General features: G+C 50.0%; 1 protein-coding gene across 2 annotated transcripts; it reads right to left on the bottom strand.

The window, feature by feature from the left end:
* Positions 1 to 6538: 6538 nt before the first annotated feature.
* On the bottom strand, positions 6539 to 12141 carry NAIF1 (nuclear apoptosis inducing factor 1). Of its 2 annotated transcripts, XR_015136281.1 has the most exons (3): positions 10812 to 12084; positions 7171 to 8861; positions 6539 to 7086 (listed from the first exon to the last, which is right to left on the bottom strand). XR_015136281.1 is itself a non-coding variant. In XM_086324942.1 (2 exons), exons 1-2 carry the CDS (start codon positions 11320 to 11322, stop codon positions 8389 to 8391), a joined length of 984 nt encoding a protein of 327 aa, XP_086181068.1. In that variant the 5' UTR covers positions 11323 to 12141; the 3' UTR covers positions 6539 to 8388. The 2 variants fall into 2 exon arrangements, 1 of the variants encoding a protein (XP_086181068.1); XM_086324942.1 differs by having other exon boundaries at positions 6539 to 8861; positions 10812 to 12141.
* Positions 12142 to 12350: the final 209 nt, after the last annotated feature.

Here is a 12350-nt window from a genome sequence, read left to right as displayed (position 1 = left end):
GATCAAATTGCCAACATCCACTGGATAACTGAAAAGCAAGAGAGTTCCAGAAAAACATCTACTTCTGCTTTATTGACTATGCCAAAGCCTTTGACTGTGCGGATCACAATAAACTGTGGAAAATTCTGAAAGAGATGGGAATACCAGACCACCTGATCTGCCTCTTGAGAAATTTGTATGCAGGCCAGGAAGCAACAGTTAGAACTGGACATGGAACAACAGACTGGTTCCAAATAGGAAAAGGAGTACGTCAAGGCTGTATATTGTCACTACAGGAAGATTCTTTATCAACTGAGCTACCAGTAATGATCTACATGGAGAAAGAATCTAAAGACTGATTATATGTATATGTATAACTGATCCATTTTGTTGTACAGCAGAAACTAACGTAACATTGTAAATCAACTATCAGTTCAGTTCAGTCACTCAGTCGTGTCCGACTCTTTGTAACCCCATGAATCGCAGCATGCCAGGCCTCCCTGTCCATCACCATGAGTCGGTGATGCCATCCAGCCATCTCATCCTCTGTCGTCCCCTTCTCTTCCTGCTCCCCATCCCTCCCAGCATCAGAGTCTTTTCCAATGAGGCAACTCTTCACATGAGATGGCCAAAGTACTGGAGTTTCAGCTTTAGCACCACTCCTTCCACTATACCACAATAAAAATTCATTTTAAAAATAAAATTTTAAAAAAAGTGCAATCATAGCACAGTTTGAGGGAAGAAACACAGGGCGTGACCAAAGAAGCCTCCCTGGAGGAAGTGACACCCAAGCTGAATGTGAAGGATGACTGGGAATTGGGAAAGGGATGAGCAAGAAAGTTGTTCTGAGCAAAAGAACAGCGAAGATAAAGGTTTGGAGGGCTGAAAGAGCCTGGAATTTTTAAGGAAGTTAACTTTCTCTCCCTGACCCCTGGTTTTATTGAGATATAAATGACCAGGAAGTAAACGTTCAGTGTGGCTGGAATGTAGTACAGGGTAGGAAGCAGCATCAGCTCAGGTCTGTAGGTTACATTCAGAAGCTTAAACTTCACTTTAAGAGTTAAGGAAAGTCATTGAAGGGGTGGAACAGGGAGGAGCCTGGCTAGATTTACTGCAAAATACCATCCCCTGAAGGGTCTGGAGGCAGGGAGGCCAGTGAAGAGGCTGCTTTGGGTAATCCAGGTGAGACAGAAGGTGGGGTTGGTTGACAGGAGAGAGAGATGTTGCTGTTCAGTTGCACAGTCGTGTCGACTCTGTGACCCCATGGACTGCAGCTCGCCAGGCTTCCCTGTCCATCAACTCCAGGAGCTTGCTCAAACTCATGTCCATCGAGTCAGTGATGCCATCCAACCATCTCACCCTCTGTCATCCCCTTCTCCTCCTGTCTTCAATCTTTCCCAGCATCAGGTCTTTTCTAAGGAGTCAGTTCTTCCATCAGGTGGCCCAAGTATTGGAGTTTCAGCTTCAGCATCAGTCCTTCCAATGAATATTCAGGACTGATCTCCTTTAGAATGGACTGGTTGCATCTCCTTGCAGTCCAAGGGACTCTCAAGAGTCTTCTCCAACACCACAGTTCAAAACCATCAATTCTTTGGTGCTCAGCTTTCTTGATAGTCCAACTCTCACATCCATAAATGACCACTGGAAAAACCATAGCTTTGACTAGATGGACCTTTGTCAGCAAAGTACTGTCTCTGCTTTTTAGTATGCTGTCTAGGTTGGTGATAGTTTTTCTTCCAATGAGCAAGTGACTTTTAATTTCATGGCTACAATCACCATCTGCAGTGATTTTGGAGCCCAAGAAAATAAAGTCTGTCACTGTTTCTATTGTTTCCCCATCTATTTGCCATGAAGTAATGGGACCAGAGTACATCATGAGAAATGCTGGACTGGAAGAAACACAAGCTGGAATCAAGATTGCCGGGAGAAATATCAATCACCTCAGATATGCAGATGACACCACCCTTATGGCAGAAAGTGAAGAGGAACTGAAAAGCCTCTTGATGAGGGTGAAAGTGGAAAGTGAGAAGGTTGGCTTGAAGCTCAACATTCAGAAAACGAAGATCATGGCATCTGGTCCCATCACTTCATGGGAAATAGATGGGGAAACAGTGTCAGACTTTATTTTTTGGGGTGTTCTGGGTGTTCTTTGGAAGGAATGATGCTAAAGCTGAAACTCCAGTACTTTGGCCACCTCATGTGAAGAGTTGACTCATTGGAGAAGACTCTGATGCTGGGAGGGATTGGGGGCAGGAGGAGAAGGGGACGACAGAGGATGAGATGGCTGGATGGCATCACTGACTCAATGGATGTGAGTTTGACTGAACTCCGGGAGTTGGTGATGGACAGGGAGGCCTGGTGTGCTGCGATTCATGGGGTCGCAAAGAGTCAGACATGACTGAGCGACTGAACTGAACTGAACTGAATGGGACCAGATGTCATGATCTTAGTTTTCTGAACATTGACTTTGAAGCCAACTTCTTCACTCTCCTTCACTTTCATCAAGAGACTCTTTAGTTCTCCACTTTCTGCCATAAGGGTGGTATCATCTGTGTACCTGAGGTTACTGGTATTTCTCCCGGCATCTTGATTCCAACTTGTGCTTCATCCAGCCTGTCATTTTGCGTGATGTACTCTGCATATATGTCAAATATGAGCATTAGCTTGTTAACTTTTGATACCAATCTCATTAGAGAAGGATTTTTTTTTATTTGGCTGTACCATGAAGCATGTGGGACTTTTAATTTGATAGCTTACATTTATTAATTTGATAACATAATTAATACCCCAATATACATATACCTTTATATAATTGCCATTGATAAAAAATTTCATTCCACAGATTCAAATACACAAGAATGAGAACTTTTTTCTAAGTTTTTGGAAACTCAGTTTGTTTTTGTTTTACCTGGGAACTTTTTAATTTTTTTATTGGAATATAATTGCTTTACAATGTTGTGTTAGTTTCTGCTGTACAACAAAGCGAATCAGCTATATGTATACATATATCCCCTCCCTCTTGAACCTCCCGGCCACCCCCAGTGTGTGGGATCTTAGTTCCCCACCCAGGGATGGAACCCTGAGCTCCTGCATTGGAAGCATGGAGTCCTAACCACTCTATCACCAGGGAAGTCCCGAGGATTTTTAGATGAGGAAGCCAAGGCTTGGAGAAAGTAAATGACCTCATGCCAGGGCTCACAGCCAGTAAGACGCAGGCTGACTCCAAAGACCTGAGACAAACTTAAGAGGAGTCCAGCTCCTGGCCACAAACCAACGTGTGATCTTCCAGGCACAACTGTAGGCCATTTCGAAAGCTTTGTATGGCAGACCTTACATGCTCTTAGGCAAAGTTGCATTCCCAGCCTAGGTGCTTCCATTCAGAGGCCTCCGATGCTTCTGCCAATCGTCGCCTTCTTATCAGGAGGAGTGGGGAGACGTTTTGCTCTGACTCAGCGCTTTCGCACTCCTGGCCTTTCTGCTTTTGTTCCCGCAACATACACACAAGTCCGTGAAGCAGGGGCTTCTCTCAACAGTGAAATGATTCCCACCTGCACCTCATCTGCCCCTGCCCGGCCCTGTGCTGTGGCAAAAACGTGACCCTGGAAGAGCTGTCACTTTCCCTTCTTGCTTACGTCATTACGGCCAGTGATCAAAGCCGTGTCTGTTCCTCTCATTTGGGCGGGTTGTCTACTGTGACTCATGGCATTTCAGCTCTTTTTTGTGTGTGTTTTGGGTTTGTTTGTTTGTTTGTTTGTTTTGGCTGCACTGTATGGCTTGTGGGATCTTAGTTCTCCAACCAGGGATTGAACCTGAGTCCTTGGCTGTGAAAGCACAGAGTCCTAAGCACTAGACCGCCAGGGGATTCCCACACCTCGATCAAAGCACTGTGTGCAGCTCTTCCCCACCCTGGCCTTGGTTCCCATCCCCCACTCTCCCCTCAATCCTTCCTACTCTTTGCTCCTTGTACATCTTTTCTGATCTTACTCAAGCCACTTTTTTTACTTTTTTGATGTAGATAATTTTGTTTTTATGTTTACTGAACATGTTACAGTATTGCTTCTATGTTTTGATGTTTTGGCTGTGAGGCACACGGGATCTTAGCACCCCAACCAGGCTAAACCTCAGTTCAGTCACTACGTCATGTCAGACTCTCTGCAACCCCATGGAGGGCAGCACGCCAGGCTTCCCTGTCCTTCACCATCTCCCAGAGCTTGCTCAAACTCAGGTCCATTGAATCGGTGATGCCATTCAACCATCTCATCCTCTGTCGCCCCCTCTCCTACCTTCAATCTTTCCTAGCATCAGGGTCTGTTGAAGGCGCAGTCTTGACCCCTGGACCGTGTGCGAAGTCCTTGAGTTGTTGAGCTCAGTTACTCAGTCATGTCTGACTCTTTGGGACCCTATGGACTGTAGCTCACCAGGCTCCTCTGTCCATGGGATTTTACAGGCAAGAATACTGGAGTGGGTTGCCATGCCCTCCTCCAGGGGATCTTCCTGACCCAGAGATGGAACCCACATCTCCTGCATTGGTAGGTGGACTCTTCACCACTGAGCCACCTGGGAAGGTCCAGAAGTCCATCAAGCCATCAAGCTCCCATTGTGATCTCAAGAAAAGATGCACAAGTTAGCTGGAATATCAGACTTGTGATACTAATAATGGCAGCAGCCAGTATTTACTGGCACACGCTATGTCCGTCCCAGGCACACTCCAGGGACGTGTACATACATGATCTCATGAAATGAGTTAATACGCACAGGGCTTAGAACAGGGTCTAGATATGGTCAGTGCTCAATAAATGTACAATATCTGGTAACACCCCAGTCAAGTAGGGATTATTATTCATCATAATCATTTTAGAACTGAGAAGACTGAAGCTCAGAAAACTTGAGAGACCCAGTGAATAAGGGGTGGAGGTGATCTCAAGCCCAAACCTGCCGAGTCCCAGGGACTTTCCACATGGAAGCACTGCCTCTCCGGATCTGCTGTGCAATTTCTATTGAACCGGAAACATCAGGGTAAGATATAGCTCACAAAGAGAATCTTTATGAGAGACTTCTATCAGAATGATTTAAAATGTAAAAGGTTTTGGGACTTCCTTGTGCTTCAGTGGTTAAGACTTCCAGCTTGCATGGCAGGGAGTGTGGGTTCAATCCCTGGTTGGGGAACTAAGATCCGGCATGTGGCAGGGTCAAAAAAAAAAAAGTTAAAAGTTTCAATACTTGGAGTAGTAAGTAAGATTCAGTGGCTTGGAAGATGTCACTTTCACAAAACTCCATGTTTCAGGGAAGGTTTCCAAATGAATCACCCTCATATATGTGACCATTCTTCACCAGCACCATCAAGGTGCAGTGGGTTTTTTTTTTATTTCATTTTTAGGCCATGCCATGTAACACGCAGGATCTTAGTTCCCCAGCCAGGGAATAAACCCGGGCCCCCTGCAATGGGAGCGTGGGGTCTTAAACCACTGGACCACCAGGGGAGTCCCAAGGTGCAGTGGATTTAATTCTGTTAAAACCACCCTTTTTCCTATTACAAGAATAAGTTCAAAGCCTACAAAGAATAGAAGTCACTGTGTTCCTTTCAAGTGCCAGGAAGAACAACACAAGTTGCCCCCTGGGCCTCTCACCTGACCTAAAAACTCAAGATCAGGCTCAAATCATCTCTAAGTGATTTCACATCTCACCAGCAGCCAGATCAGAGCAGTAAAAGTTAAAGAACAGCAGTTAAAGATTATAGGCTACCCCAGTGTATAAGGCAGCTGTGTGGCTTTAGGCAAATTGTTTAACCTCTCTGATACTCAGTGGCCTCATCTGTAAACTGAAAACAGCATTACTACCTAGTTCATGGGGCTGTTGCAAGAAGTCTATAAAGTAATGCTTACAAGACCTGGGCTCCATAACTTGCCAGGTTTTATTCTCACTAAATACTGGAGAGAGTGTTAACTGTGCTCAGAAAGGCTGGGCTCCCTCCAGAATGAGGGCCACTCTCAAGTGAGAATTACTGCTTAGCAGGACTTCTCAACTGTTCAGCAGAAACTCCTGAGAACCAGTCCTTCCTGGGACATTATCTTGATTCCAGCTGAATTTAGAATTCATAGACTGAATTCTTCCAGTCTATGTATGAGCCACAGTTCTTCAGAAAAGATGAGAATACCCAAAGAACTTGTTTATAATGCGTATTCTTAGAGCTCTCCCTCCAGGAGTCTCGTCTAGGTTTGACGTGGGGCCAGGGATTGGTTATATTTAACAAAAACTCCCAAGTAATTCTCATCCAGAGTCTGAGACATTGCTGTAAACCAGGGATAGGCAGGCAGGCTTTTCTGGAAAGAGCCAGAGAGTAAATATCTTTGGCTTGTGGGCCAGATATCTGTCACAACCACTCAACTCTGCTGTTGTAGCAGCAAAACAGCCAGACATTAAGGAAATGAAGGGATGTGGCTGTGTTCCAGTAAAACCTGATTTACAAAGGCACGTGGGGGGCCAGATTTGACCCGTGAGCCCCTGCTCTCTGCCAGCCCCTATCTCCTCTACATATAACTAATGAAGACACAGATATGTCTTTTTTTTTTAAGTGATATTTCTTTAATTTAAAATTATGACCTGGAAAGACCCAGTCACTCAAAGCAATCCAAACTTCCTCTTTATACCCAATTGGAACAGACACAATATTGGCTCAGATTGCCAACCCCAGAGAAAAACCAAACCACGCTGCAAACCCCTCAGGAATTTCCCGAACTTCCTAAGTTCAGGGGCCATCAGGCTCCACGAATGGAGGACGCCCAAGTGGCCAGAGGCTGCTGCTTTTCAGTCACTGAGAAGAGTTTTCCTTCGCTCTGTAGCTGGCACCTCCCTCGTCCCCCATTGTGAGGATGATGCTAAAAGAGTCACCTCCCAACCGTCCTCGGAGGCATCTTCCCGTAACTGCCACAGTGGAGCTGGGTGATTCTGGACGTACCAGAAGGGCAGCACCTTCTTTGTTTAGCTGAGATCTGGAGCCTTGAGTTGTAACCAGCGGTCAACGTGTGGCCAAGGCCTCCTCGGCAGCAAAATGGCCAACTTGTGAGAGGACCGGGGAAGGTGCAAGGGTCTCAGTAACTGATGGCGATTCTGTAAATGAAACAAGACAGATGCCAGCTGGGTAAAGTCCTTACAAATGGGGAGAAAGCGTCAAGACAGAACAGGGAATACCACCTCCTCCAGCACTCCGAGGTCGGTTGGCTCTCCTTCGAGCACAGACATCCGAGGTCCCACTTCTTGGGTCAGTTTCAGTTCTCCCACCGCAGACGTTCAGGGCCAATTAGGCCTTCGGATTCACCCAACCAGTCAGTGAGGCTCTCGTGAGAACACGTGGCACAGAGAACTGTGAGAAGGCAGTCCAGGGCGTGATGCGATGGAGGCTGTTTTCTGCACCGAGTTTTGGAACTGCGCGATCAATAGAGGGGAAAGGAGGAAGGGCGTGGCCAGAGCTGCCCTCGGAGGCCCCGGAGGCCTTCCCAGAGGGGTTTGTGTACCATAAATACCACTGGCTCGCAGCAAAGCCTTCTTTACAGAAGCCGTGGCCTCAGTGGCCACTGCAAGTGGGGGCAACGAGTAACATTTACAGCACCCAAAGCCTGATGCTTGACCTGAGTCAAAAGCGTCGGGACAAACCACCAAAGGGCTGCCCGGGGAACGCAGTGGAAGACCAGATGGAAGTCAGGCTGGTCCCCACCACACACAGCATTCCTGAGCCAGGCCGGTTGCAGCCTGGGTATACTGCAGGGGCAGTCCAGAGCACTAACACGGTGTGCCCGGGTGCGGTGGGGGTAGAGGGGAGTGCACGGCCCTAACCAGAGTCCCCTGAGAACTGAGACACAGTGAGCAGGAGAAAAGGGCGGGGCTTCCTCCTCAAGCCTACTGGGTCACTCTGCCTCCCAAGGGAGGAAGAAGATATTGTGCTACTGCCAGCACCACTGACGTTATTTTACTCCAAAGGATGGCACCTCTGTGGGGGGTGGGTATTTCAGCGCCGGCCCCCAGCTGTGACATGTACCCACCCACCCCCACCCCCCTGCAGTGAGAGCCCTCCTCATGGTGGTCCTAGTCTGAATCTGGGTCATGTCATAAGCCCTGGCTTATGACAACATGGGTCCCCTCACCAGCATCTGACCCCCACCCAATCCAGTCTTCAGGTTCTTAGCAGGACAGCTCAAGGGGTGGGGTGGGTAACAAGAGTTTTGGGTCCCAGGAACCCAACAAATTCTTCTTCCCAGTCTCCTTCACCTCCCAGAAACTGTGGACCCCTAAATGTCTGTCAAACTGGGAGCCGTTCAGGTGGTCGGGCCTAGCCTAAGGCCAACCACACAAGCCGCTTACAAGACCTCCACGGTGTCATCCGTTCACAGCAGAAGGCTGGCCTGACCCCTGCTCTCATTGGATGATGCTGTCTGGCTGCCCGTTCTGGGCCACCTGTCCAGGCTCCGAGGCGGTGGCGGGGTTGGGCATGTTGCTCTGGAGGTAGCGGCGGAAATCTTTGATCATGGGCCGGAGGACCTGGATGAGGACGCTCAGGGCCGCCTGGGTGCCCTCCATGGCCTGAGCCTGGCGCTCCTGGGCACAAGCCTGCACCTCCTGGGAGCGACGGATCATCTGTAGCAGGTCGTTCTGCTGCTCCAGGTGCTGGGCGATCTCCTTCACATGCAGGTTGGTGACCCGCTGCTCCTGGATCAGCTTGGCTGAGTTGAGGGCTATGCGGCTCTTGAGCGCCTGTGGCTTGACCGAGGTATCAGCGTGCTGGGCCATCATCTCCACAGGGGCCTCGGCCGGCAGGGGCGGGGGGGCCTCAGCTGTGCAGTACTCTACCACTCCCTCCTCCAGCGTGTGATAGGTGGTCTCTGTGGGGACTGTGGGGAAGAAAGAGCAAATCAGTGGCAGGTCACTTTCTAGAAAGAGCGAGGCTGGCCGTATGGGGTAGGGGAGAAGCCAGTAAGCCTTGTTCTGGAGAATTCAGCCTCCCCTGGCTTTATAGCCTTTTATTTATAAATCTGGGGCTTCCTGGGTGGCGCTAGTGGTAAAGAACCTGCCCACCAATGCAGGAGGTGTAAGAGACGCGGGCTCGATCCCTGGGTCAGGAAGATCCCCTGGAGAAGGGCATAGCAACCCACTGCAGTATTCTTGCCTGGAGAATCCCATGGACAGAGAAGCCTGGTGGGCTACAGTCTATGGGTTGCACAGAGTCAGCCATGACTGAAGCGACTTAGCACACATGTATAAATCTAGACTCTAAAGGATTTAGAATCTTAATCTACTTAATAACCAAAGGGTCAGCCCCTGATCAGGCAAAAGCAAAGATGCTAACAGTTAAGACCAGCACCTACTATGTGCTAGGCACGGATGGTGCTAACCCTTTGCCCTCCTTAGCTCCATGAACCCTCATAATGACACCAAGAGGCAGATATTGTCACCTTCATTTTCAGAGATGATAAGATAGACGCAGACACCATGGTATGACTTGCCTGAGGTCACACAGCTTATTCAGCAGGTATAGGAAGCCAGGTGTCCCCCAGTACTAGTGCCCAAGGTGTTCACAGTCACCCCACTGGGCTGCTTCTGGCAAATAAAAGCAGGGCTACATGCTCCTGGAAGTACCAGCACACAGAAGGCATCCTGGGTGAGGGTTTGCAACTCCACTGGTCCTGTCTCCTTCAGTGCTTTCTTGATTTCCATGTCTTTTATGGCCAAGCAGAAAAGGAGGCAGGAGTGGGAAGGCAGCAGTTAAAGTGCCCAATAAGTGCCTCCCTGTCTCCTTGATCACCTTAATCAATGGAATGCCTAAAGGTCCTTCCTCTTACAGAACAGCAGCTGATTTAGACCAGTGTTTCCCATCTCCATATCCTTGAGAAATATGACACTGCTGGGGTATGGCACGCACACACACACACACGCACACACACACACACCCAATTCTCCGAAGTCCGGTTGAGAAACCACTGATTGATTCTGTTCCCAGCCCATCACAAAGACCACTTAACAGTCATTGGTGCAAACCTTATCTGAACTAAAAAGTCCAACCAACTAGTTTCATTGTCATTCCTAGCTTGAGAACGTTTGAAGGCACTCTGGCTGGGCTGTTTGGGCCTCCAAGCATGTCGGAAAGATCAGTTCTTCCCCACCCTTTAATGCCCAAATCAACTGTGTCCCACCCCCGCCAGGAAGTCCCCTTTCTCTTCTGAGTCCTTAGGTGATCCCGACTGACAGTGGAGTTATTCATATATGTGTCCCTCTATCTGTCCTCGGAGAATATAACCGGCCTATCTCTTAAGACACCTTGGGAGTCCCAGCGCTGAGCCCAGGGTTTGGCCCAGAATTGCACTAATGGTTGATGAGTGAATGGAGGGGTAGGTTAACACCAGGAACTGGGAGGTTCCTCAGCAGTGCCTGATGAATGTTCACACTGAAAACCACAATGTCTTTGTCCAGAATCAATGTCCACCTGCCTATTCATTCAGTAAATACCTCCTGACTGCCTACTAGGCGCCAGGCTCTGGGATAAGTCCTGTGGGGATATAAACATGGTCTCTGTCTTCAAGGACCAAACAGTTCAGTCACGGATGCAAATGGTGGCAAAACAGTGGAGGGCAAGCCAGCCCCTCCGAAGTCCAGACTGCGTGCTGAGGAAGTCTCAGAGAGAAAACAAGATCACTTCTGTCTGGGGAGCCCTTGGAAGGCCTCCTGGTTGTCCAAGACTCCCATCTGACCTTTGACCCTTGGCAGCCAACCTTCCCTGGGCTGCCCTAGCTCTTGCTGGCCCTTCCCATTTAGGAACGCCGGACTGGGTGGGAGAGGTCACTCACTCTGTGTCAGGGTGACTGTGGCGGCGGCTGCAGTGGCTGTGGGTCCAAGGGCCACGGGGTGGATCTCTGCGGTACTGGGCAAGCTGATAATGGTGGCCTCACCCAGCAGGTTGCAGATGCGTTGTTGCATGGGGGTGAGCAGTACAGGGGCCACAGCGGGGCCACCGGCGCCACTGCCACCGCCTGTCCCGGGCCCACCTGCTCCATCTTCCTCAGTGGGCCCTGGGGCCTCGCCACCCTCTACGGCCGCCCGGACCTGGGCAACCTTGCGACGGACCTCGGTCTTGAGGTCGGACCACTTCTTCTTGACCTCGGGCAGCTCCCGGCGGCAGGTGGCCACGGCATTGACCCTTCTCAGAATGCCGTGCCACGCCGCACTCTTGGCAGCCAGAGGGACGCCGGCGTTGAAGTGGTTCACCAGCAGGTGCTTCTTCAGTTCCAGCTCCTCCACGATGATCTCCACCTCACGCTCAGAGAAGTTCATCTTCCTTTTCTTGGCGGGAACGGCCATGGCCTCTCCCCACCCGGCTTTTTAAAGAAACTATAATCCCCTAAACTGCCCCAATTCGCCTTCTGTCTTCCTTAGCCTCGCTACTCACCCACTCCCCCTACAGGGGATAGGCTGGGCTGGTCCAAGGCCAAGTACCAGGCCTTTGGTAACCCCCCTCGCTACGCAAAGTGCGTAGGGCCCAGCCCCGACCTGCCCAGCCGCTGCCAGCCAGCTGCGTAATGGCTTCCTGAATCTGCCTCTTCCGCCGGGGTGTGCGGAGATCCGCCCACTTCCCCTCTTCCCGCCTTCCAGAGCTTCTCTAGGGAGACCTGCCCTCCCGGTTGGTCGCGGTTCAGACATCACATCGATCACTGGTTCTTTCTACCTGTCGCTCAGCTAAAGGGCACGCGTACTTACTGGAATTCGCCTGATCATTGGTCTAAAGGTGTGTCTGTCGCTACAGAGCGCCCCACCCAATCTAGCCTTTACTCACCCCTATTGGAAAGTCGTCCTGTCGTTCAATCACATGATTACGACTTTTACGCCGTTAAATTCAGCTATTTTATTGGTGAGTTAGGGAGTTAGATGACCAAAACCCGGTTTCCTTGAGGATCCTTAGTGCTTTCGGCCTTAAGCCGTTGACCAGTTAACTTTTTATTCTACCCAGGGCGCAAACTTTGCCTTGGCAACCGCAGATCACAATCGCTCCTCAAGCAAATCCTGTTTCCCATTGGAGATGATGATCTCTCCGTACACGACGGCTCCTCGCGTCTTTAAGATTCCGCGGATAAACAGCGTTGCTCAATGGAAGTAGGACACGGGGTTTTCCGCCTGCCAATCACAGGACTCCTGCCTATCGCAGCGTGATTTCTTCTCGCCGGCCCGACTCAGCCAATCCCCGCCTCCCTCCATTTGAATCGGCCTCAGGTTGAGCCGGGATTGCCCCGCCCTCTCCATTGATCCGGGTAGCCTAGGGCTGCGTGGGCAGTCCTCGGGGTGGCTCCGCCCCCCGGTGGCCGTTCTGGTCTGTGATTGGCAGGCGTCGTGCC

This window comes from Bos grunniens, chromosome 11, assembly GCF_055505025.1.
Source record: "Bos grunniens cultivar Pamir isolate PY7600 chromosome 11, Bosgru_T2T1.0, whole genome shotgun sequence".
Taxonomy (NCBI): domain Eukaryota; kingdom Metazoa; phylum Chordata; class Mammalia; order Artiodactyla; family Bovidae; genus Bos; species Bos grunniens.
This window is presented reverse-complemented; position numbering and strand designations above follow the sequence as displayed.